The sequence below is a fragment of the Sminthopsis crassicaudata genome, chromosome X, assembly GCF_048593235.1.
Source record: "Sminthopsis crassicaudata isolate SCR6 chromosome X, ASM4859323v1, whole genome shotgun sequence".
NCBI lineage: Eukaryota > Metazoa > Chordata > Mammalia > Dasyuromorphia > Dasyuridae > Sminthopsis > Sminthopsis crassicaudata.
Genome location: NC_133623.1, coordinates 50,986,617 through 51,011,789, shown reverse-complemented (window position 1 = coordinate 51,011,789; position 25,173 = coordinate 50,986,617). Strand labels below are relative to the sequence as shown.

The 25,173-nt window shown below is 45.0% G+C and overlaps 1 protein-coding gene across 1 annotated transcript; it reads left to right on the top strand.

The window, feature by feature from the left end:
• The first annotated feature begins 10,312 nt into the window (after positions 1-10,312).
• RAB33A (RAB33A, member RAS oncogene family) lies at positions 10,313-23,389 on the top strand. Its single transcript, XM_074278208.1, has 2 exons — positions 10,313-10,836; positions 22,813-23,389. Exons 1-2 carry the CDS (start codon positions 10,567-10,569, stop codon positions 23,266-23,268), a joined length of 726 nt encoding a protein of 241 aa, XP_074134309.1. The 5' UTR covers positions 10,313-10,566; the 3' UTR covers positions 23,269-23,389.
• The last annotated feature ends 1,784 nt before the right edge of the window (positions 23,390-25,173 follow it).

Here is a 25,173-nt window from a genome sequence, read left to right as displayed (position 1 = left end):
AGATGGGTAGGTGAGACTTATATGATCTTTAAAGTCACTTTACAGAATCACCAAATATGAATTGGAAGGTACTTCAGAGGTCATTGAACCTGAAAAAGAAGTTTCTTCTAATACATACATATATATATATGTATAATATATATATGTATTATATATATGTATATGTATAAGGACTGCAGTCCATGCATGGAGGAGCATATATATATGTATACATATATATATGCTCCTCCATGGACTGCAGTCCTTATACACCAGTGATCTCCTAGTAAATTTATTTATTTTTAATACACATTACTTTATAAATCATGTTGAGAGAGAAAAATCAGAACAAAAGGGAAAACCATAGGAGAAAAAAAAAACAGAAAAAAAGAACATAGCATGTGTTGATTTATGTACATCAGTGATCTCTTTCGTTTCCAAGATCATCTTTTTGCAGATGACACCCAGGTCTCCATATGTACATCTCTACACCCTCATCTCCTAAGCTCCAGGTTTACATCACCAGCTGCTAGACATGTGGGTAGGTGCAGTTTAGTGACTTTTTCTAGCATGATTCCAAATTTGTTTTCCCGAGTGGTAGAACCAATTCATAGCTCTGCCAACAGTACACCAGGCTTCCTGTCTTCCCACAGCTTCCCTAACATATACCGTTTTTGTCTTTTGTCATCTTTGCCAATTTTCTGGGGGTGTATCTTTGATTTTTTCATTCTCCCTCTTCTCCCATATCCAATTAGTTGCCAAGACTTGTTGATTCCACCTGTACTTTTCTTAAATCTGTTCTTTTCTCTCCATTCATAGAGTTCAGGCCTTTTTCATCTCTCACCTAGATCAAATCTTCTTAAACTCTGGGTCAGGATGCCATATGGGGTCACATTTCTCATAGAACAATCATATTCCATGACCTTCCTATACCATAACTTATTCAGCCATTGCCCAATTGACGGGCATCTATTATTCACTTTCCAATTCCTTGCCATCACAAAAAGAGCTGCTACAAACATTTTTGTAGTACAGAACTTCTTAAACTATGGGTCACTACCCCATATGAGGTTTCATAACGAAATATGGGAGTCATGAAAAATTTGGCAACAGTAAAAGGTATCAAATATTCGGCCAACATTTAATTATTATTTTTTTAATTTTAAAAAATAATTTTTATTTACCAGATCTATGCATGGGTCATTTTTTTCAGCATTGACAATTGCCAAACCCCTTGTTCCAATTTTTCCCCTCCTTCCCCCGCCCCAGATGGCAGGTTGACCAATACATGTCAAATATGCTAGAGTATAAATTAAATACAATATATGTCTACATGTCCAAACAGTTGTTTTGCTGCACAAAAAGAATTAGACTTTGAAATAGTGTACAATTAGCCTGTGAAGGAAATCCAAAATGCAGGCGGACAAAATTAGAGGGATTGGGAATTCTATTTAGTGGTTCATAATCATCTCCTAGAGTTCTTTTGCTGGGTGTAGCTGGTTCAGTTCATTACTGCTCTATTGGAACTGATTCAACATTTAATTCTTTATGTAAAAATAAACCAGCACATCCATCTCATTAGTATGAAAATTTGCTTTCTCTTTAATAAATGGTAAAATTACATAGATATCAAAGAATTATTTAAAAATAAATTTCTTTATGATTTATTATCAGTAAATCTTTGATTTGTATACCTATTTTATATATCTCTATACCCAGGTTCATATAAAAATTTCTCAGGCACAAAAGGGTTTCGAGTGGAAAAAGTTTAAGAAGCCCTGGCCTAGACTACTACAGTAACTGCCTTCTAATTGGTCTCTCTGCTTCCATTCTCTCCCTTTTTCAGTCTACCATCCACTCAGCTGTCAAATCTAGTATCATCCCTAAAGCCCACATCTGATTATTTTGCTGTGGTATTCAAGAAGCTCTAGTGGCTTTCTCTTGCTTCTAGAAGAAAATACAAATTCATTTGGCATTTAAAATCCTTTCTAGTTTGTCTTTCCAAATTGAATTCACATCATTATTCTATATGCATTCGATATTCTAACTACACTGGTCTACTTATTCCTCATCTTTGCTCTTTCATCTCCTGTACAGGCCGTCCCCATGCCTGGACCTCTTCCTTTTCAGCTCTAGCTGCCTTCAAGGCTCACTGCAAGACCTACCTTCTACATAAAGCCTTTGGCTAGTTCCTCCATTTAGCACTTTCCCCCCTCCCTCCACACTTACTTTCTATTTACATCATTATATTTTGTATCGAGTTTATTGCAGATTTGTTTATCTCTCCCAGTAGGGGGGTAGCACTCCAGGAGGGCAAAGACCCTGTGAGTTCAGTAAAGCAAATGTTTGTTTATTCCCCATTTTATAGGTGAAGAAACAGGGGCAGAGATAGGAAGTGAATTGGCCCTATTCACCCAGCTAGGAAGTGCTGGTATCAGGAGATAAAGGGTTTGGGTCTCAATTCCATGGCAAGTTTTCTTGCTGCTGTACTCTGAGAGAAACACTAGATTCTTTCAGAGTACTCTATTAAAATGTGAATGTGTATATTCTGTGGTAAATAAAAACTCTATCACAAATAGTTAAAATGCAATCTGGGGCCTGTAGGAGAAAGCTTCTTAAACTGTAGGATGAGACCCTCTATGGGGTGGACTTACTGAATGTGGGGTTGGCAAAAAATTTGGCACCAGTAAAAGGTATCAAATATTTGGCCTAGATTTAATTGTTTATATAAAAATAACCAGCACATCCATAGAATTAGTGTGCAAATTTGCTTAATTTATGATAAATGGCAAATTACATATATATATATATGTACACACACACATATATATACATATATCAAAGAAATGTTTTTAATACATTTTTATGATTTATTATCCGTAAATATTTGATTTGTATGCCTATTTCTTATACGTATATATCCGGGGTTTTGTAAAAATTTCTTGGGCAAAATGGGACTGCCAGTGGGAAAAATTTAAGAAGCCCTGCTGTCAGATAGCTAAGGAAAAAATATTATGTCTTCTCAAGAGAGAGTCAGAGCAGGGGGTGCTACAGGAGTAGAATGTCACTGTCAGACCAGGTCATTTTATCTGTCACTTTGGTTGAGCTATTTCTCTTTGTTTCAAGAGAGAATTCAAGGATGGGGGAGGGAGGAGGATGAGAAGAGGAAATATCTGTGGTATAAAAAAACAAAAGCTTCAATACAGCATTTAAAAATTACTAAACATTTTAGTGTTTTACACACACACACACAGAAACATACACACACACACACTGGAATGAAGCAGTTTATTTCTGTACAATTCTAAATAATTGCTGTGTGACTGTGCCTGGAACTAGTATTAGACTAGATCAGAGATCTCGAGCTGAAAGGGTCCTCAGAGACCTTTGAGCCTTCCTCCTCCTTTCCCCTTCCCCCCTTTGCCAGGGAAGGAAACAAGAATTTTTATCAGTCAAGCTCTTTTTATAACTTCAATTTTCATTTTTTTACTCTGTACTTGCCAAATATCAAACACGAACATTTCCATATACTTAGAACCAAAACAGATTGTATATGAAACCATGAATTTCTATTATGTGCAGTTTGCATTAAAAAAAGAATATAATCCAACATATTCGTTTCAAAGCTGTCCTGTATGTCTGTGTCTCCTAAATCTCCTTCCATTCTAATTTTTGCATTAAAAAATGCTACAATAGTTCTCTTTTTTTTTTTTTTGGCATCCCTATTCTCCTCTTCCTTTGAAATCTCTTTTCCCAATTAAAAAAAATTCTTCCAGATCCTAAATGGGGATAGTCAAGCAAAACAAATTCACACAGTGGCCATGTCTAAAAATGTCTATCTCTACCTGCTCTTGGATACTAAAGCCTCTGTAATAGGTCTCAACAATATTTACTTTTCATCTTTCTTTTAGGCCTGTTGGACACAAGTATGTTATAGGTCCTGACTTTCAGCTTGAGAATGCTCTGAGTCTTGACCCTATCCCTGTCAACCCCAGATTTCACTGCCCTCCTGCTTAGAGTGCTCAGAGGAAGACTGGCTAGCCTTCTCCATGTCCTTGGTGAGTAATATGGAGCATCCCTGTCTCCTGGGACCCCTGTGCAGAGTAGGGCTGTGTGATTGGATGCCCTGATGGACACTTACACGGTTGATAAGCTATCCTGATGGCCAATTTCCTTGAGAGAAGGTATTGTCTTCACTTTCTATCTGTATATCCAGGGCTGAGCTCAGTGCTTTGCATACAGCAAGGGCCTAATGCCTTTTCATTCATTCATTTATTTGTTACTTTGTCCATCTGTGTGCACTCTGACTGGATGCCTGATGCCTGAGCGCCCTCACGGCCTACTTGGACCTTAATTATGGATGACTTCCATAATTTCCACCTTTTGCTGGGAGACCTTAATTGGGACTGACTTCTATGACATAAGCGTGGTCAAACTGCTCTATGTAAAACTGACAAATGCCTCCTTACTTAGCCTGATTTCCCCTGAGATCTTCCCATTTTTTGGTATTTTCTGTTTCCTCAGTGCTACTGGAGGCAGTGTTTTAGTGAGTAGAGAAGTCAGACTCTGGGTCACAGAGACCGGGTCTCAGGTCTGACATGTACTGACTCTGCCTCTACGCAAGTCACTAGAGCAGGCCTTCTTAAACTTTTTCCACTGGAATCTCTTCTTTGCCTGATAAATTTTTATGTGACCCCATCTCAAATCTGAGCTGAGAGATGTTTCTGGCAGCAGTTGTGCATGCACAGTGTAAAGTGCACATGTTATATGTTCAGAACCAAGGGCAAGCGCTGCCAGAAATACCTTGACTCCTTTACGAGATTGATTTTGAATTAAATTTTGGTCGTTGCATTCGGAAACCTTTTACTGTTACCAAATTTTCCACGACTCCCATATTCAGTTATGAAACCCCATATGGGGTAGTGACCCATAGTTTAAGAGGCTGTGCCCTAAAAATGTTTGTGGCAGCCCTTTTTGTGGTGGTAAGGAATTGGAAATTGAATAGATGCCCGTCAATTGGGGAATGGCTGAATAAGTTACGGTATATGAAGGTATTGGAATATGATTGTTCTATAAGAAATGATGAGCAGGCTGATTTCAGAAAAGCCTGGAAAGACTTCCATGAACCGATGCTGAGTGAAGTGAGCAGAACCAGAACATTGTATGAAGATTATATGATTATCAGTTTAGCTCTTCTCAGCAATTCTGGGATCCAAGACAATTCCAATAGATTTGGGATGGAAAATGCCATCCACATCCAGAGAAAGAATTATGGAGACTGAATGTGAATGAAAGCATACTATTTTCATCTTTTCTGGTTTGCTTTTTCTTTCTCATGATTTTTCCCTTTGATTCTGATGTTTCTTTCACAACATGACTAACATGGAAATATGTTTCAAATGATCGTACATGTGTAATCTATATCAGATTGCTTTCTGTCTTGAGGAGGGGAGAGGTAAAGGAGAGGGGGAGGAAAAATTTGGAACACCAAATCTTACAAAGATGAATGTTGAAAACTAAAAAAAACCCCAAAAAATCCTATACCTGGAAAAAAAGCTTTCCACTAGACCTCTCTGCCTCAGGCAATTTTGTAAGATGTTAGAGTTGCAGAGAAGGTGTTGACTTGAATTACCCAGGATTTCTGTATGTCAGTGAAATTACAGGGCCAGTTGGGCCCCATCCCTTTCTCTAGTCCACTTCCTTAATGGGGCAAGAGGTGGCAGTGGTCCCTGTCCAGGCCTAGCCAATGGATTATATATGAAGGCAATGAAAGATAGTTCATACATTTTGAAACCTCACATAAGAGCTTCCAGGTATACAAGGTTCAGGTGTCTGGCAGACCATCAGTCCTTTTGTTCAGAGAACCATTCCTTAGAAACCCAGCTGGGAAAGTCTGGCTGGTCCATGTCAATTTTGCAGAGTTTGATGTGTCTGAGAATGGCAGCAGGCTTTTGGGTCACTGCTCCAACCATTAATCCCACTGATATCTGGTTGTCTTTGAGAATGAAAGACCAACAATGGCAACTTCTAGTTTAGGTATCTCCCAATAAGGGTGGCCTGGGGACTAATTTCCTGTCATGCTCCTTTTATCTGATGCTAGGCTCATTTTTCTAGGCCTAAACAATTCCAGGGCATGGCTGGCAATCACTAGGCCTAGATGCTATGCCAAGTGACACGATCTGAGGCAAGAACAAGACAAACATGCTTCTATTTGGCTCTTTATCGTGTATTGTGATGGGCCAGTGATCTCACTAATGTGAGTGCAAGGCTTTCAACGATGCCGATCCATCCGTGTCTGCCTTTGTTTTGAGAATGTTCTGAAACTCACACACCTTACATTTTCTAACCTGTGTCCTAGGTGTGGGGAGGAAGCCAAACTCTTGTGAGAATGGGTTTGTCCTGGCATTTTAGGGCTCTATGTGCCATTAACTGCTGCCCCCTTCTGACAGCTACAGTTTTAGCAAGTGGAAAGTAGAGGAAAAGCATCTGCTGGGGCTTTTCTTTCTTCACTTCCTCTCAACAAATACAGTGAACAGAAAATTGGGATCAGATAGTTATTTTTCCCAGACGACCTCCTTTAAGATTCAAGAATGTAGAGCCAGAAGCTATACTATAGCTCATTCTTAACCTGGGATTCTTAATCTGAGGCCCATGAATTTATTTGTAAAAATTCTTGATGATTGTATTTTTTTTTTAAACTGAGGCAGTTGAGGTTAAGTGACTTGCCCAGGGTCTCACAGCTAGGAAGTGTTAAGTGTCTGAGATCAGATTTGAACTCAGGTCCTCCTCACTTCAGGGCTGGTGCTCTATCCACTGTGCCACCTCGCTGCCTCTGATGATTGTATTTCAATATAACTGGTCGCCTTTATAATCCTATATACTTCCTTTTATGCATTTAAAAAGTGATTCTGAGGGCACATAACAGGGTCCAGAACACAAAAAGGTTAAGAAGTCCTGGTAATCTTTTTTACAGAGATGGCAACTGAGACCCAGAAAAGTTGCAATGGCCCTTAGCTGGGCTGTTAAGCTGGGTCCTATTTTCTGGTTCATTATTCTTTGTTTCACTCTGCTGTATCCATATCCCTGGGTATTCCAGAAGCCAAGGAGACTTTTAAATATGAAAAATATACTAGGGAATTCTTGTCCAAGATAATGTGGTAGAACTGATCCTGGAATAGAGGGCTCCTGAGACCCTGGGCCAGAGTTCTCCCTGTCACCTCCGATTTGCCCTGGGTCTTCTCTTGTGCCACACTAGCCAGACAGAACATTACCCATACTTCCTTGCCTCCCAGCTTGGCAGCTGTGCTTATCCTTGTTCGAACATCTTATTACTCTAGGCAACAAACAGTATACGTGGCCTATTCATTTGCCATTCTGCCAGGCCCAGTGGGAGAGGGAGGGAGGAAAGAGAGAGAGAGAGAGAGAGAGAGAGAGAGAGAGAGAGAGAGAGAGAGAGAGAGAGAGAGAGAGAGAGAGAGAGAGAAAGGAGAGAAAAAGAGAAAGAGTTAGAGACAGAGAGACAGAGAAAGAATCAGAGAGAAAGAGAGAGAGAGACAGAGACAAAATGAGAATATTTTACCAGGGCCAGAGAGGAGGGAAGCCCAGGAATCGGCCTCTTTGCAATCAGGTAAATATAGGCCCATGTTAGGGTCACTCAAAAAGAGTAGGAAGAATGTACCCTTGATTGTTATAGTTGTAAGGTTTGCCTTTGAGACTTCCAAGTGAGACTGTGGCCTAATCTTGGCAACCACACTGGTGCTTACAAAGCGTGATCACCATCAGGAACATTGTCTTCAAAGACAGCAAACCCGCGCTATTCAGAATCCAGGTACTAAGAGTTTTGTTCAAAGCAAGATTGATTTCTACATTGTTTTATTATAGATTTTTATCATGTTCTAATTGATTGCTCATTGAATATTCTGTGTATGGTATCTGTGGTAAACTCTTCATCAGCATGTAATGGCTAACTCAGTTCAATAACTTATTAACCAGGGCACCCCATAATCTAGCTGCTTTGCTTAAATGGGATTTTTGTGTTTACAATAGTGTGGTGCTCTCTCTTACAAAGATGAGCTTGCAGTAATGTCTACAGTCTGCTGTTGGTCCTGGGGGTGCTTTGCACCGCTCCATTGATATGACTTTTGTCTGGTCCCCTGGGATCACCTGTCACTCAGGAATAGAGTAAACTTAGCTGGCTCATGGGGAGATTGAAACCACAACCTTGTGCCTCCATGCGAGTATGTCTGCAAAAAGGGGCTTGTGGGCAGGTGAGGGACCTAGAGAAAACTCTCAACCAAGTAATGGCTGCAGCTGGGCCAGGCCTAGGCGTGGGAAAGCAGCTGCACTTGGCCACAAGCCAGAGTGTAGCCAAAAGCTTTGGCCACTTGCCGTAGTGAAAGTTGTTCCCATTCAACATCTTCCAAGGATAATATGAGTTCTTGGATATTGAGGCTCTGACAAAAGGGTTCTATGGTTGTAGGGCGACTTAAAGATCTGCCAGTCACCTTCATTTTCCAGGAGTGGCAATGGGGAATGATTCACATAAGGCCGCACGCTGATTTGGTGACAGAGACAGGCTTTTAAAATTTAGTTCTGTCTCTGCTGGGGGAATCCATTGGCTTTTAGCTCTCTGTTCAGATAAGGTGCCAAAGATAAAATACGCCCTCCTTGTGTGGCATTAGGGCACAGGTAGCCAAAGTTGGTGCATGCACCTCCACAATTATATGAGAAGCTTGTGGAGGTGTATGGGGGATACTTGTTAATAATTGCATTGTCTTATTTGGAATATTCCCCAAAGTAGTGATATTAATGGGAAAATGTATGTGCTAAATAAGGTTTTCTTTATGAAAATTTAAAAAATAATAATAAACTCCAGTGCTTATATCCAATACTCAGCTTCAGTGGATGAAACTTGGTAAGGGAGCCCTGGCCCTCCCCCCCCCCAATTCCCTCCTATCTTGTGAGGCTTTGTTACTGTGGTATTCAGGGTCGCTTGTTGAAAAATGCAAGTGGAAGCCTTGGAGCGATTCCTGCAGAAGCGGCAAATGCCAGCTTCCCTCTTGGAGAGAATCACGGCAACTCTGCAAACTGGCAGAGCCTTTCCAAGTTCTCCCAGAATTTCAGAGTTTGAAAGGACCTCAGAAATCATCAAATCCAACCCAGACTCCAACAGGAGTTCACTGGATGATATTGCCATGAAATAAACACCGAGGAGTTCCTGGTCCGGTATAGGGAAGCTTCCCGCTTGCCCAGATAACCTCTTTGGGGCGCCATTTGGAGAGTTTGATTTTTTCCTGCTATGTGTTCGGGGAATTTGGAATTGAGGTCTATTTAGCCTAAATTATTTGGCCAAAAAGAACGAATCGAATCCCATGGCCACACGCTGCTTTTTTTTCTGTGTTGACTGGACATGGAGGTGCCGGACTGTGGCTGATGGGAGGGAAGAGGCGGAGATTGGGGAGCGTGGGACACAGGGCTTTGCCCGGCTTCACTCGGAAGGAGGCTGAAGGGGAGGAGAAGGCTTGGCTGGCTTCTTTGAAGGAAGTGAATGCTTGAGGGCTGCGGCTCTCCCCCCTGTAACTACCTTCACAGGACGGCGTGGTGAAATGTGTACTAGAAAGGAAGGGAGCCGCTACGGTGGCAGCCACTTCACCGGGGGCCAGGCCCCTGGACGTGTAGCACGCCCTCAGAGCAGTGGCCAGGTGCGCCCTTTCCCCCGCTCTAGCCCGCGCTGTAGCGTCACACGGAGAGGGGCGGCTGACCGCGCTCCCCTTGATGTGTGGCTCACGGCCCGGGGGCAACTCGCCGGCTTTGACGTCCCTGCTCTACCCCACCTCGGTGCTCTTGCGCAAGCCACTGGGAGAAGCCGCAAGGCTACGCCAGCTGTGACTGACTTCTGGCTCCGGGAGGAAACTGAGGCTCGCTTAGACTGGCGAAGGGACCTAGCCGCTGCCCTACAGCAAGCTAGCGTTAATAAGCCGGGGCGGGGGGAGGGGGGGCCCAAGCCGGGGTGGACCGACTCTTGCTTCTGAGGTCCGAGGCGCTGCCCCTCACAGCCCGCCCCTGCCCCTGCCTCCGCGTGCGGGGCTTTGTTCCCATTGGCTAGCCGGAGGCAACCCACCCGAGTAGCCAATGGGAGCCCCGGGCGAGGGGCGCTCTCGGGGTGACTGGAGGAAGGGGGGGGAGGCCGGAGCCTGGCACGGGGAGCCTGACGTCTGGCGAGCCGTCGCCGGCCCCTCCCCCGTCAGCGAGCCCCGAGAGGCGAGGGCTCGGACGGGAGCGGCAGCCTGGGCGGCCGCCGCCGCGAGCGCCACCTGACTGTTAGACCTGCCCCCCTCGGCACTGCCCACGCGCCACCGCCGCCGCCTCCCGCCGTCCGCCTTTTGTGCCGCGCGCGCTCCCCGCACACACACGCACACCCGCGCGTCCCCGCACACGCTCAGCCAGCCCCGCGCGGCACACACCCCGCTGCCTCCCTCCGCCCTGTGCCCCGAGGCGCCGGCGAACAGCCGCGGCGGCCCCTTCTCCTTTGTGTGGCCGCGGCCGGCCGGCCGGCCAGGGCCGCCCTCGGACCCGGCCCGCGGGGCCATGCCGCATCGCGCCGCCGCCGCCAGCGCCGCCGCCTCCTCCCCGGACCCGGCCGGCGCCAGCCTGGCCTCCCTGGAGCTCGACTCGGCGGCCATGGAGCACTATGTGCAGGTCCGCATCTTCAAGATCATCGTGATCGGCGACTCGAACGTGGGCAAGACGTGCCTGACGTTCCGCTTCTGCGGCGGCACCTTCCCCGACAAGACCGAAGCCACCATCGGCGTGGACTTCAAGGAGAAGACGGTCGACATCGAGGGCGAGAAGATCAAGGTGATGGGGGCAGGGAGGGCGCTGGGCCCCGGCGACCGGCTGAATCTCCGGCCCCCGGCTCTGCGGCTGGGGCTCGGGGACCGGCCGGCGCCAGCTCGGCATCTTGTCGAGCCACACCGTTCCCGCACCCACCCTTGCCATCTCCCTTTACTGGTCCCCCCCAAAAAAACCATTTCGGGGCCCCTCGGGGGGTGATTTGTTTTCGGGAGCCAATTCTTTCTTGCCCTGATAACCCGGTCCCAAGGGGATGCCTGGAAGGATGCTTGACCCCACCCCTGACCTCTGACCCCTAACGGACCGGGCTTGCTCCTGGGGTGGGGCGGGGTGGGGCGGGGAGGAGATCGGAGGTCCGCCTGGGGGCTGCTGCAGGTGCTCTGGAGGAGGGGGGAGTGGTTTATGAGGCCGCTTCCAGAGATGGGGAACTGCAGAAGCCTTAGCGATCCTCTCAGTCAGACCTCCTCATTTTTAGACACGGGGAAACTGAGGCCGGGAGAGGGGGGGGGAATCTGACCCGAACCGCACAACTCGAGATCTCACAGCCCTGATATCAAGCCGGGTCCTCTCCCTGGCCCCACTCGCCGCTAAGTGAGTCCCCAGTCTGACAGCGCGGCCGCTGTCCAGCACCGGAGAAAGGGTGTTTCCCTAGGAGAAAAACTCTTTGTACTCCCTAAATGACTCCGGACTCCCAAGAGTCCCCAGCCTCGAGAACAAGAGGCTCTGCTGTCTATTCTCCGTCCCCACGGGCAGCGTTGCCAGTCCCCCCCCCCCCCAGCCAGTGCCCCTGACAGATGCAGACAACCATTCCCTGAGCTTTGCTGAAATGAAGCCCCCATTATAAGAGAACGATATAAAATACATTGTTCTTGAAAGGGAGGGGGGAGGTCTCCCACCCCAAACAGTGTAGCCCTTTCAAGGTGCAGAATTGCCCACAGACTTATCGTAGGGCATTTCGCCTTCCGTGGAATGGATCCCAAAGCACTTTGTAGGCGGGCAGATTTCCTTCCGGACCTTGGCTGCCATTAAGCTCGGAGCCAGTTGGGCCAAGCGGTGCTTGGGGGGGGGGGCGGAAGAATGGCAGGCAGCAGGGAAGAAGGCTGCTCGATTTTATATTGGAATTGAATTAAGCTTAGCTGGCCTGAGAAAAGGCTCTTGGAGACCCTTGCTGTGCTTAACAAAGCCCGTAGGGAGCCTTGTGTGGAGGGATTGGAGAGGCTCCCCAACCCTGAGTGCCCCAAACTTTTCCTGACGCCCAACTTGCTTCCCATGTTGCATTATTATTAGTCATTGGCGTTGTCTCATCGGCTCTGCAGAATATCTGGAAGCAGAAAGATGTCCTCCGGGCCCCCTCCCAAAACAAGAGGATTTCCATTAGCTAGCTGACAGCTTAGAGATAAGATCCAGGTCAGGGACGTTCCAGTGTTCGTGGGTTAGTCGAGTGAGCCCCGAGAGCGATCATGTTTAGCGGGGTATCGGGGATCCCCCAGTGTGTCTGCTTGTGGATGAAGTGAAAACCATTCTAGAATGGTGGTCGGGGGAAAACAGGAACAAACCCACGGGAGTGGAATTATAAAACTGAGAGACCTCAGAGGTCACCTAGTTCTGTCCATCAACAGGGACCTCTGCCACATTTATTCTGTTTCGTTTTGGTTTTTTAAAGATCTTACCCTTTTTTGGAGCTCTTCACTAATGAAGAGTTCATCCTTCCCAAACAGCCCATTCCCCCTTTTAAAGCATCAATGTTTTCTCGATGACTTTCATTTTTAAAGTATAGTCCTCTCTAGACATATCATCTTACCCACCAGCCAGCTGAGGCTTCCCTTGTTAACAAAGAGAAGCAGTTAAGTACAAGGCTCTTGACAGCAGCCATCGCTTCTGAAGCAGATACAACACTCAGCCCCTGTAGGCCCCCACTTCTCTGATCATGACCATAACAAAGCTTTCATTTTAGTGGGGGGTATGCGTTTGTTTACGTTATTAATTATGTTTATTATTCTCCTAGTTCTACTTCTTTTGACCTGCACCAGTCATGTTACCTTGGATCCCTCACATTCATTATTTTCCCATAGAGCGATAACCTTACATTTCTTTTTGTCGGGCCTTTCCCTAACCAAAGGTACATCTATTTTCCTTCCAATTGTTCGCTGCTACAAAAAGTACACTTTACCTTCTCTGTCTGCATATACTTGACTTCCTTGGGATGGCTGGGATCATTTAATTTCACTTTGCTGCTTATTAGTGTGATCCTGAGCAAGTCACTTCCTTCTCTGGGACCACAACGGTGGGGACCGTGGTCTCTGCACTCACTCCTTTGCTGGCTTGTGAGAAAATGCTTTGTCAGCCTGAAAACGTGGGAGAAATGGGAGTTTTTCTTATGATTCCAGTCACCGCAGCTGAAACTCTTCAAGTCCATCACTTAGTACACAGGGCATTGTTCTTCCTTCCCAAAGCCAGGCTGGTGATTTGGGAGAATCTGGCACATGCACACGAGAAGGATTTCAGACCTCCCATAGTGGCTCAAAGCACAAGCGGCTTCTGTTTCTCCAGGCTTCTGACATTTACAAAGCCCGTTCCTGGACAATAGCCCTGTGGGGAACTCTGATCAATGCAGTGACCAACTGTGACCTCAGAGGCTTGACAGTGAAGTGTGCCCTCTAAGGCAAAGGTACTCAATGAGGCATTTGTTGCCAGACAAGGCCAGTGTGTTAATCTGCTTTGTTTAATGGCTACTTCCTTCTTACAAGGGAGGGTTCTAGGATGATGGTGCTGGTGCGGCTGTGTGTGTGTGTTGGTGGGGGCGAGTGAGTCATTGGAAAATGACAGAGATATTTTAAAAAACCGCATCAACAAACACGTGTGTGTGTGTGGGTGTGTGTGTGTGTGTGTACATACACATACATAGCCCTATGAAGGAGTAAAGGGATCATTTTCTCATTTTACAAAAGAGGAAACTGAGGCTCAAGGAGAGGCTACAACTCAAGGAGAGGCCTGTGCTCTCATCACTGAAGCCAGAGCTAGTAAGGAATTTCAGTGGATTGCAAGTTTAGCCTATGTCCTGCTCTACCACAAACTACCACAAAAGAACTAGGGAGACTTTCCTATCAGGGCTGCTGAGCTTTGATTGGAGGACCCTGATCCTGATCTCCTTTTGGGCTTTATTAGCTTTGAGCATCAGTAGCTGGACAGTGAAGTGCCACCCGGCAGGTTGGAGACATTGGTATAGGAGGAGAGAGATGACTGGGAGAAGAGAGAAGTTCCTATTAGAGAGGGGGAGGAGGCCAGTCCCAGGGCCATAAAGCAGTATTTTGGTGGGCTTTGTGCCATCTCTGTGTGTGTGTGTGTGTGTGTGTGTGAGAGAGAGAGAGAGAGACAGAGAGACAGAGAGACAGAGACAGAGAGAGACAGGGAGGGAGAGAGGGAGATGGAGAAAGGGTCCCATTACTGCAGCAGACTTCTGTCTGCCATTGTCCCCAAAGGAATTGGAGAGTGGGAGCTGTGACCTTGCCTTTTAGAAGCCTCTGAAAGGCCAGCATTCATGAATGAAGGTGGCAGAAAACAGATCAGCTAGAGTACTTTGAGGTTTGGAGAAGATATTTCCTTGGTTATCCTTTCTCCCACTTCCTTCCTCTCCTACTTTGGCACTTCTCAAGGAGGGAGTGCCAAAACCACCCAGCTAGGGGGTGCCTGCCAAAGGTTCCCCCTTTGTGAGAGAGATTCTGCTGGCTAATACTCAGAATGTAGTGAGCTAGCCCTAGAAGAGAGGCCAGAGTAGAAGTGCCTGTTTACTATAGCTGAAGGCTCAATATTAAGGATTCATAGGAATATTGGAAATTATGGTGGAAGAAATGAACAGAGGTCTGAGGATCACAGTAGATGTGGGTCCTGGGGAGTCACAGAAGAGAGGAGGGAGATTGGGGGGGAGCACAGGAGAGCTGGATGAGGATATCCGGGACCTCAAAAGAGTCATGATAGAGCTGGACTGAAGTGCAGGGTACCATGGGAGAGAAAGAAACCTAGGATGTCATGAGAAAACTGGGGAAGAGTTCTGCAGACCCAGCTCCCACTCTGGCCCAAAGCCTGTCCTATTTGGTCTCCCAGAATAACATGTAGATCATCCCTTCAGGGGATCTGGGGTAGAGGGGTGAACAGTGATTTGATGATAGAGGCTCTTTTATGGGCTTTAAGGTTGGCAAAGCACTTTTATCAACAACCCCCTGGGAGATATGGGGTGGAAGTCCCTGTCCATTGTTCTTCTTTCTCTGATGAGAAACTTGAAGCACGGAAGTGAGGAAGGTGCCCAGGGCTACACAAATTTCCTTTTTTGTTTAATTGATGCTCTTTAAAAACCACCAACCCATAAATGTCGCTTCCCATTGACATCACCCCTCCCGTGTAACAGACCAGGACCAGTTGGCCATGTTTGACGATCTATGTCTCATTCTGCACCTGTAGTCCACCACATCTCTGCTTCCTCCTCAGTCTGCTGAAGGTAGGATTGGTCACAGCATCTATCAGAGTTCTGATGTCTTTCCCTTCCATGTGCTATTTCCCTTTCCAACAGCCTGATTATTAGATAAATTGTTCTCTTAGTTCCGCCCCCCCCTCTATTCTCTGTGTTCTGCTGGTCTCTCTCTTGGAGAGGGTGGAGCCCTAGCCCTGATTGACAGCCAGGTCATTGGTGGGGGGCTGCAGAACCAAGAAGACCCCTCCCCCCTCCAGAGATTGGACTGGGCATCTGTGTGCCTTTGGCAAGGTTTAAAAATTATGCATAGGCTATCCCGTCCACATTTGAAAATGATGCTCCTTGAGTGTTACTGTTCCCTAGAGGCTTTGAGAAACACACGTGATTTATTAAAAAATAAATCCCAGTGGACCAGAGAGAGCAGGATTTTCCAGGCTTACAGATAAGTGCATTTCCAGCAAAGCATATGAAGAAGTATCCTTTGTCTTTAACCCCCCTCTCCACAGTAGAACACTGGCCATGCCTGCCTCTTCTGCCTCTGTTCCCTCCCCATTCTTCAGTCAGGTGCAACCTGGGTAAAATGATTCCCATCTTGGCCCTTACTCAGTGAGTGCTCTTGGGCCAATCCCATCCTCTCTGTGGACCTCAGTTTCCCCTTCAATGAAATTCGAGGGAGCCTTACACTAGAAAGGTACTGAACCTGAGAGCCCTTAACTTAAAAAAAAAAAACCCTATTGATCGCTGTATTTCAATAGAATTGTATTTTATTTTGTGCATTTAAAGGCATGATTGTGAAAAGGAAGCTATGGGTTTCCGCAGCCACTGTCCAAGGCCTTCAAGGAGCTTCCCAAAGGTGGAGAAGTCTCTGAACTCTAGAAAACCTGGGGCAGTCTGGAAGGAGGAGGGAATCCTAAAAAGGGGGGTACACTTTGGGTACTAGGCAACCAGGACCCTTTTGTCTCCCCTCACTTAATGGAGTGGATGACTTTTTTTAGCACCTTCTGGCAGGCTCCCCTTCCCAGCCACCCTCCACCTAATTGGGACCTGGTCTCCCAGATCTTGGGGACTTGGGAAAGGAGCCATCCTGTTGCTCACTCCTAGGAGACAATGCCTCTGCAAGTTGGGAGCTGAGAGAACATGTTTCCCCACGACTCCCTGAGTCCCTTAGAATGATCCAAGAGAGGGATGTCAGGGAATCCCAACTCTTTGGGTGGTCAAAGTTGAAAAGGGCATGTGAAGGGAGGCTAGTGCAATGGGAATAGGCAGTGGGCCTGGCTTTGCCAGATCAGCATCTATTTGGGAGGTAGAACACTTTCTTTCACTGAGTCTAGGCTTTCTTGGGTAAAATGAAGAGATGACTTTTCCAGTCCGGAATTTTCCCTGTGATGTGGCTATCCAGATCCAGACAAAGACTGAGGGAGGCCCGAGATGTCCTTTTTTGAGTTGGATCATGGGATTGAGAGCTGGGGAGAGCTCCCTTCTTTACAGATGAAGAAGCTAAGGCCCAGAGTAGTCAAATGACTTGCTCACATCACCGGCTAACAAATTTGAAGTGCTCCAAATACTTTTATTTCCAATACTAATAATCCATTGTGAGTCAGCCATCCAGGGGTTTTGTAGCATTCTGCCTGTAAGACTTCTCACGGCAACCAACCAGTTCCATCAGTTTTTCCATTAAAAAGTAAGGCTACTTTTGAAATTATTCAAAACCAACACCATTAGTGTTTTAAGAAGGGGGGCCCAGTCCTAATGTTGGAGAGCCCATTTCCCCAGCCATATCCTGGTTGGTATGCTGACCAGGTGGGCAAATGGAATTCTAGAGCCATCATCCTACTTCTTTAAAGGTTTTGAGGGGGTTTGAAGAGCTTGGTAGTTATTATATTTTGTTTTATAGATTCCAAATTCCCCTTCCTCTCTCCACCTCCACTCGCCCTTGACAGTAAATAATAGAAATACTTCAATCTTTACACAGTACAAATGGTCCCCAGCTTATCCATGTTCCAGAAGATTTTATTGGGAGTACGTTGTTTGAAGTTTGGAACTTTTGTTTTTATAGAAACATTGTAATATGGACTGATGTGATTACCAGTCCGGCCCATGGTGGCCTACTTAGTCCACAGTGTAGCTGAGATGGAGTACCCATTGTACTTATTCAGGGTATGGAGAGATAACAAAGGAGGAGAAAGAAGAAGACAAAGTTTCCTGTGCTTAGATCCAAGGCCAGCCTTGGGCAAAATTTGGAACTAGGTGGCATTGGGACTTGGTAGTTCTCATTTTCTCTCTCCCGTTTCTATGGCCCCATTGAGTTTCCCAGTGACCTCATGCTGCCCACTGTATCACCCTCTCTCCCAGGCCTGCCTTGGCCATCCTGCTCCTCAGTGAGTGGAAATGTGAATCCAATTTGGGTTTAGAAGGTTCAGGTTTCATGTTACCAATTGGACAATCCCTGGATAAATCTCTTCTCGCCAAGTCTTTCGTTTCTTTGGAAGGAGAAGCCAGTGCTGCCTCTCCTCCTGGTCTAGTGTCTGAGGGCTCTTGCAGCAGTTGTCTCCCTTTTCGTCCTCCCCCTTCCCCATTAGAACTGCTAATTCCAGAAGGAAAGCAGATCTTCGCAGAGTGTTAGGAGGAAAAGGGCTTGATTTATATTTAGGTAAGTATGACTGATGGTCCTGTAATCCTCCAAAAATTATCTATTTTTGAAAGAAAAGGCTTGTTAATCCCAGTGAATCTAATACATTTCACATTTCCTACAGCCTGGACAAAGTGAAGAATGAAGAGAAACAATTGCCAGCAGCAGCAGCAGCAGGATGAGGAGACAGAGATTTGGGGCTGGTGATGGTCACTTTGATCAACAAACATCTATTAAATGTCTGATCATGTGCCAGGCCCTGTGCTAGACACTGTAGATGGGAAGATATGAAAAAACCAGACTATAGGTGTGTTATAGGTCATCCAGGCCAGGGCTTCTTCAGCTTTTCCCACTGGCAACATCTTTTGGCCTGAGAAATTTTTATGTGACCCTGAGTGAATAGGTATATAAAATAGGAATATAAATCAAACATTTACTGAGGATAAATCATAATTTCATGGCGTCCACATTGTTACAAGACCTCATATGAGGTCACCAACCATAGTTTAAGAGGATCTAGTCCAACTGTCTTATTTTACACATGAGGAAACTGAGGACCAGAGAAATTTTGTGTCGTGCCCCATATTGTATAGGTAGAGACAGAGCTAGGATTCAAATCTAGGACCTTTGTCTTCTCATGTAATTCGTTTCTCTAGTTAGTGAATATGTGTCTTAGTTCCTTACTAGATTATGAGAACAGGGACTGGATCTTAACCTCAAATTGTATAGCCCTCGGTGCCCAAAACAGTGTTTTATACACAGCTAGTGCTTAATAAGCGTTTGGTAAAAAGCTATGGTAACAAAGAGAAATCTTAGCCTGGCTTGGAAGATAATTTCCAGACACTGAACCAAGCCACCTTCCCCCGCCCAGAATTCCAGGACTACCCTTAGGCAAGGGAAAAGGGAAGACCTAGCCTTTCAGGATGAATCTAGTTGGCTCAGGGAGAACTTTCCCCTCCTGGGTCTAGGGACAGGCAGAGGCCCTGGAGCTACTCTCTTGAAACCACAAGGCTCCAATCCTGGCTCCCTCAACAGTTGGCCAGGACCTTTGAGCCCCAGTTCTCCCATGTGATCTCACTTTTCAAGGTGTAAATGAGGGCACAGATGTGAAAGTACATAGCCTGGAGCTGGGAATTGATAGGAGGGAGGGGTGTGTGTGTGTGTGTGTGTGTGTGTGTGTGTGTGTGTGTGTGTGTGTGTGTGTGTGAGTGAGAGAGAGAGAGAGAGAGAGAGAGAGAGAGAGAGAGAGAGAGAGAGAGAGAGAGAGAGAGAGAGAGAGAGAGAGAGGGGGGGGGGGGGAGAGGGAGAGAGAGAGAGATATTTTGGCAGCAACTGTATAAAGGGTTTATTGGGGAGGGGAGAAACAAGATGATACTGTTTTCACATGGCCTTCAATTACATGAGAACAGTGCCCAGCACACAGTAGGCCCTCAATAAGTACTTGTTTTTCTCCCCCCTTTCAAATGTGGAGAGAAATGTAATATTTTTGTTTGCTCTCAGCTGCTTGCCTATCTGTATTGAGGAGGCTGTTGTAAGTAACCGGGGCGGGGATATCAGGGCAGAGTTTAAATCGGAACAACAAGAATGATGACTTGTGTATCTAATACTTTGATCTTAAAAAGCGGTTTCCATGTCACAGCCCTGTGAGGTAGGTTAGACTCATTTTGCAGATGAGGAAACTGAGGCACAGAGAGGTTCAATGACTTGGCATCTAATCCAATGGATGTTATCTAGTTTACAAAGCAAGAAACTGAGGCCCAGAAGTGATATTGCTTGGTCTTTAGTCATAGCTAGTCGGTGTAAGAACTGAGACTAGAACTTGGGTCTGGTGAATCCCAAACTAGTCGTTTCTATCTACTACCCCAAGAGGGGTCCAACTATTTTGGAAGTAGCAAAGCAAGCTTCCAGAAGGGGTGCACCCTCTTGTCCTGAAACAATTAGAGTATCACAATGAGGAAACCAAATACTTCTTCCACTCCCTTTCCACGCCACCCCCCCCCCCTTACCAGGTATTTTTAGAGCCTTAGTGTTAATGCATCTCTTTATACCTTCGGGCTTTTTGGGATTCAGCTTCTTGGAGTATAAAAAGTAACAGGGCCACAGATTTCTACTTGAGAATTGTACCTGCTAACCTCCTCCTGCTCCCCAGCCTGATTTGGGCTTCCCTTGGCCTTTCCTACTGTTAAACTGTTAAGGGGGTAGTGGTCTCTTCCACTGGGAGGAGGCCACAGTCTTTACTCTGCCGCCACAAGCAAATTTTCTACAGAGGCTGGATGACCTCCTGCAGGGATATCTGCACTGGACTCAGTGCTATTAACCGTACGTTTACTAAACACCGTTGGGTGATCTCTAAGGGTCATGGAATATTGAAGCAGAAGCCTTCAGGGATACTAGAGAAGGAGGGTGTTTCTAAACTAGGTATGAGCTCATACTTGGATCACAGAGCTGACTCAGAAGTAGAGGGGCCCCTAATTCAAACCCCTTATTTTACAGATGGGGAGATTCTGGTCCAGAGAAGAAAGGTGATTTCCCATAGATCCTACAGGAAGTAAAGAGCAAAGCTGGGTTCAAAAGCAGGTCTTCTGATTCTGAATCTTGAACTCTCTTTACTACATATTCAGCAGAGAAGTTGGGAATTTAACATAATCCTTTTGCAAAGTAAATGATCACCACCTAATTTAGGTGTTTACTAAATACTGATTTTTCACATAACAGATTTGCTTTAAGTGGATCACACTCTATATTCCCGGCAACATATCTCTGTGTGTAAATGTCAAAAAGCATTTATTAAAACGTAATATGTACGGGTACACTTCACATTCCACATTCAGTGGAATGGTTTCTAGATGCTAAGTAGGGCCACTGGTTTTGTGAGTTTCTTGGAATGGTTGCTCTTGATTTCCCGTCCTTTGAGCTCCTACCGTTTTCTGGCTTGTGTTTGTCCAGCTGACATTCCGAAGAATCTGGTTGAGCCACGTTTCCTCCACCCCCAATGGCACTTACAGACAAATGTGTTCTTTTACTTCTTCACCCTTTTCCACACAGATTTCTGGACAGCTGGGGATTCTTTCTTTGGGCCCCAGGAGGGAGAGACCTCATTTCCCAAGAACATTGCTGAGGAACAAAATCCTTCTGAGGTCATATCCACCGAAGCACAATTTCTTCATAGAATACAATCTAGATTAACTAATGCTCTCAAAGAACCTGTCCTACAGTTCTCGGTTTTTAGGAGAAAAAGGCAAAAGGAAAAAACAAGCTTAAATCAGGGAGCCAAGAAAAAAGAGAAAAAATTATTTCTGAGAGGGACTGTCCATTCATCCAACTAATTGGTATTTTTTCTGTATGTATTTACTCCAATCATAAGCTTCTAGAAAGCAAAAATGTCAGAGAAGAAAGGATCCTCAGAGATCATTGAATCCAGTCCTCTCCTTTTACAAAAAATATAAACTGAGGCCCAGACAGGGGCAAGGGACTTGGTTCCCTGCTTGCCTAGAGCTCACATTCTGGAGTAAGCACCCATGTACCTTCAGCCATTTCCTGCATCATGTTATTCCCTTATCCACCTTAAGGTGATTTTGAAGTAAAATAGAGGGAAACTTTGAACTGATATTTCCAGGAAATGGGGAGTAGGTGGGAGGGAGGAAGTTTTAGGATAATCTCATTTTTAGTTAACTAACAATAAGTTAACAATCATTTTTTTCCCCCTGAGGCTGGGGTTAAATGACTTGCCCAGGGTCACACAGTTAGGAAGTGTTAAGTGTCTGAGATCAGAACAATCATTTTTTAAAAATAAATTTCTTTGATATGTTACACCACCTAAATTTGCCCCCTTTCACAGAACCATATAATAGTTTTTTTTTTAAAGAAAAAGACAAAAAGAATCCAGCAAAATCAATCAGTACCTTTTAAAAAAAATCTGTCCTTCTGTGAAAAATTCTCACACTCATGGACCATCCATGCTACAAAGGAAGGAGATATCCTTTTGTATCTCTTCTTTGGGACCCAGCTTGTTTCTTCAACAAATATTTATTAAGTGATTACTATATTTTAAGCACTTTGCAAAGTACTAGGGATACAGAGAAAAGCAAAAATAATCCCCATCCCAAGAAGCTTGCTTTTTAATGGGAGAGACAACATAAAAATAGATCAAAACAAGAAACAAGGTAGATGGATGGCCCTTGGAGAAAGGAAGCCAGTAGCAACTGGGGACTGGGGCAGGAAAGGGGAACAACAAAGACTTCCTGAAGTAGATGAGATTTGAGATGAATCTTAAAGAAAAAGATTCAGAAAAAGGTGTCAGCCATCGAAGACCGTCTTGTTGCTAATGTTGGAATCTATTTCCCCTTTTTAGTAAGTAGAAGCAACATAGGGAAGTAAAAGAAACTCTAGATTGGGGTTTGAAACACAGCTCCTGCCACTTATTAGCTGTGTGACACGGTCTGAGTCACCTAACCAGCCTCTCTGGGCAGAGGGTTGGAGAGGCAGAGATGGATCATTCTGAAAGAAATGACAAGATATGGAAGGGGAAATCCTTATTACATGAGCAAATACAATTAAATTTGTTACTGGGGGAGAGGAAGGGAGAAACATAAGTTTTACTTAGCCATTAAATGAACCTTTCACAGAGCTTTTAAAAAGTGGGGGATTATTTTATTGATTTCATTTAACTCAGTAAAACTGTTTTAAGTGAGTTTTGTCAAGCCCCAAATTAAACTTTCTTCAGTACTTTGGCAAGCCATATTACTTTTTTGAAAATGCGCCCCTTTCTGTGAGGTGCCAGTAATTATCCAGCTTCTTCTCTGTTTGCAATGTCCACAGGCCATGGTCCTTTTTCTGTCTTTGTGTCTTCTCCTTTCTGAGTCGAGATCCCGATTCTCCTATCTTGCAGGTGCAAGTTTGGGATACTGCAGGTCAAGAACGGTTCCGCAAGAGCATGGTGGAACACTACTACCGAAATGTGCACGCTGTGGTCTTTGTCTATGATGTCACCAAAATGACTTCCTTTATCAACCTTAAGATGTGGATCCAGGAATGCAATGGGCATGCTGTCTCTCCCCTTGTCCCTAGGGTGCTTGTGGGCAACAAGTGTGACTTGAGGGGACAGATTCAGGTACCCTCCAGCCTGGCTTTGAAATTTGCTGATGCTCACAACATGCTCTTATTTGAAACATCAGCCAAGGACCCCAAAGAGAGCCAAAACGTGGAGTCGATTTTTATGTCCTTGGCCTGCCGTTTGAAGGCTCAGAAATCACTGCTGTACCGGGATCTGGAGAAGCAGCCAGGGAAGGTGCAGAAACTGGAGTTCCCACAAGACCCAAATAATAAAACTTCCTGTCCCTGTTGAAGCAAATGGTTTCAGATGAGCTATTGTTACAATTTCTTCCCTTTTCCTGTGACTCCACCAAACTGATGAACACAACTTGTTTCTGTACAAGTTGACATTAAAATATGATTTATATAGATTATCACTTGGATTCCTCTTTTGTTTTCTTTTTGGTGGGCATTTGGGTTTTCTAGATTCAGGGATAACTTTACACAATGATTTTGACAAAGTATTTTCTTCACAGTGATTATGGGAGGTAGAGAAGGATAAGTGTGTGTGTGTGTGGGTGTGTGTGGGTGTGTGTGTGGGTGTGGGTGTGTGTGTGGGTGTGGGTGTGTGAAACTTGGAATTATTTGCACTAGGATTGAGCTATGGCAATAATGGGATGAGAGGGAGCTCACTTGGGGCGGTCCCAGCAGGGTGAAAAAGTAGATCCCAGAATGGCCTGATATTTCTATGTCACTGAATTGTATTTCTCTATGCTGGGAAAATGGGGGATGATATAGGGACTAGGGTCCAGGAGGGAGTCCAAGTGCCCCCTGCTTTTCCCTAAGGCTATATCATTGAGAGGAGGGGTAGGTGGGTGGAGCTGCTGGGGAAAGGGAAGGGAGGGAGAAAGCCTTGGGATGAGCTTGTCCTGTCCATATGTTCTAAATTTCAGAGCCAAGGAGTAAAGCACTCACTATCCTGCCTTAGTTATGATTCTGATAAGAGGTTAAATTTTTAAACACTTTCTAGACATGCTTTCATTTCTCCTCATAACCAATCTCCCTTTATATAGTAAGCTCTGGCACATCACAAACTGCCATTCTTCATCTCAGTTCCCCAGAAACCTAAACATAATAGATGCTTAATCAATATTTGTCGAATGAATGGGGTCGATTATATTATTATTCTCATTTTTCAGACGAGGAGACTGAACCTTTAAGGAGGAAAATTACCTGGCCAAAGTAACCTAGCTAGAAAGTTATGGATTTGGGGTTTGAATCCACTTCTTCAAATTATAAACTCATTCCATTAGACAAAAATGTGTCTTATCTAACAGTTTTAAGTAGAGCCTCCTTTCATTAGATTGATTTTAGATTGGCCCATGCCTCAATTATCCAAGCATGTCTTTGTAAGAAAATCTGGTAGGTATTTTGTTCATTAGAGGATGTATATATGGATATAAGTTGAAACAGAATTTTGCTTTCTCATCATGGGGGGAAGGAGGTGCTATGATCTCTACAAAGCAGACCAAAGAGATTTCCATGATTCTGCTAAGCAAAATTTCCAAAGGCTTACTCAACTTCAGGTAAAGCACACTCGGCAAAGTCCAAAGAAGTTTGGAAAAGACTTTCATTAAATTAATCACAAAATATTAGATCTGGAAAGACGTCTAAAGATCATCCTGTGCAACTTCGTCATTGTACAGAGCTTGGGGAGAAAAAGACAATTGTGGTGTTCACTTATTAATATTTCCTATCTCTAGACGTTCCCATTGGGTATCATCTAGGTAGAAAATGGCCTAAGAGACTCGCATCTTCCCCTATACTTCCCAAAGCAGCACCTGGGAGAACTGAACGCTTTACATCTACCATGCTGCTGCTACTGCTCCTTCTTCTAAAATTCAAATGTGGATTACTTTTCAGGATATTTGGATCCTGTTCCCCATTCTTCTAGTTATCGTCTTAGGACAATGAATCTTTGCTGTATTGCCCAAGTGGGGTCCCTCTTCCTCTTAGTTATACATACAGGTACTGGAAGCATTTGCAGACTCTTCCCCTTCCCTTTTGAAGATCTTTGTAAAAGCCAGAGGTGTAGAAGAAAGGAAAAGGCAAGTGGAAAGGGTTTTTCACTTCATGCCCTTAACTGCTCCCCACCCCAGACTCAATGGGAGATGATGACTAAGTAGGATGAACACTACTGACACATTTGGGGAGGGAG

Excerpts from the sequence above, each read along its gene's own strand:
- RAB33A (XM_074278208.1), top strand. The coding sequence starts at position 10,567 with ATGCCGCATCGCGCCGCCGCCGCCAGCGCCGCCGCCTCCTCCCCGGAC. Across the intron at positions 10,837-22,812 it reads TCGAGGGCGAGAAGATCAAG|GTGCAAGTTTGGGATACTGC; the intron begins GTGATGGGGGCA and ends CCTATCTTGCAG.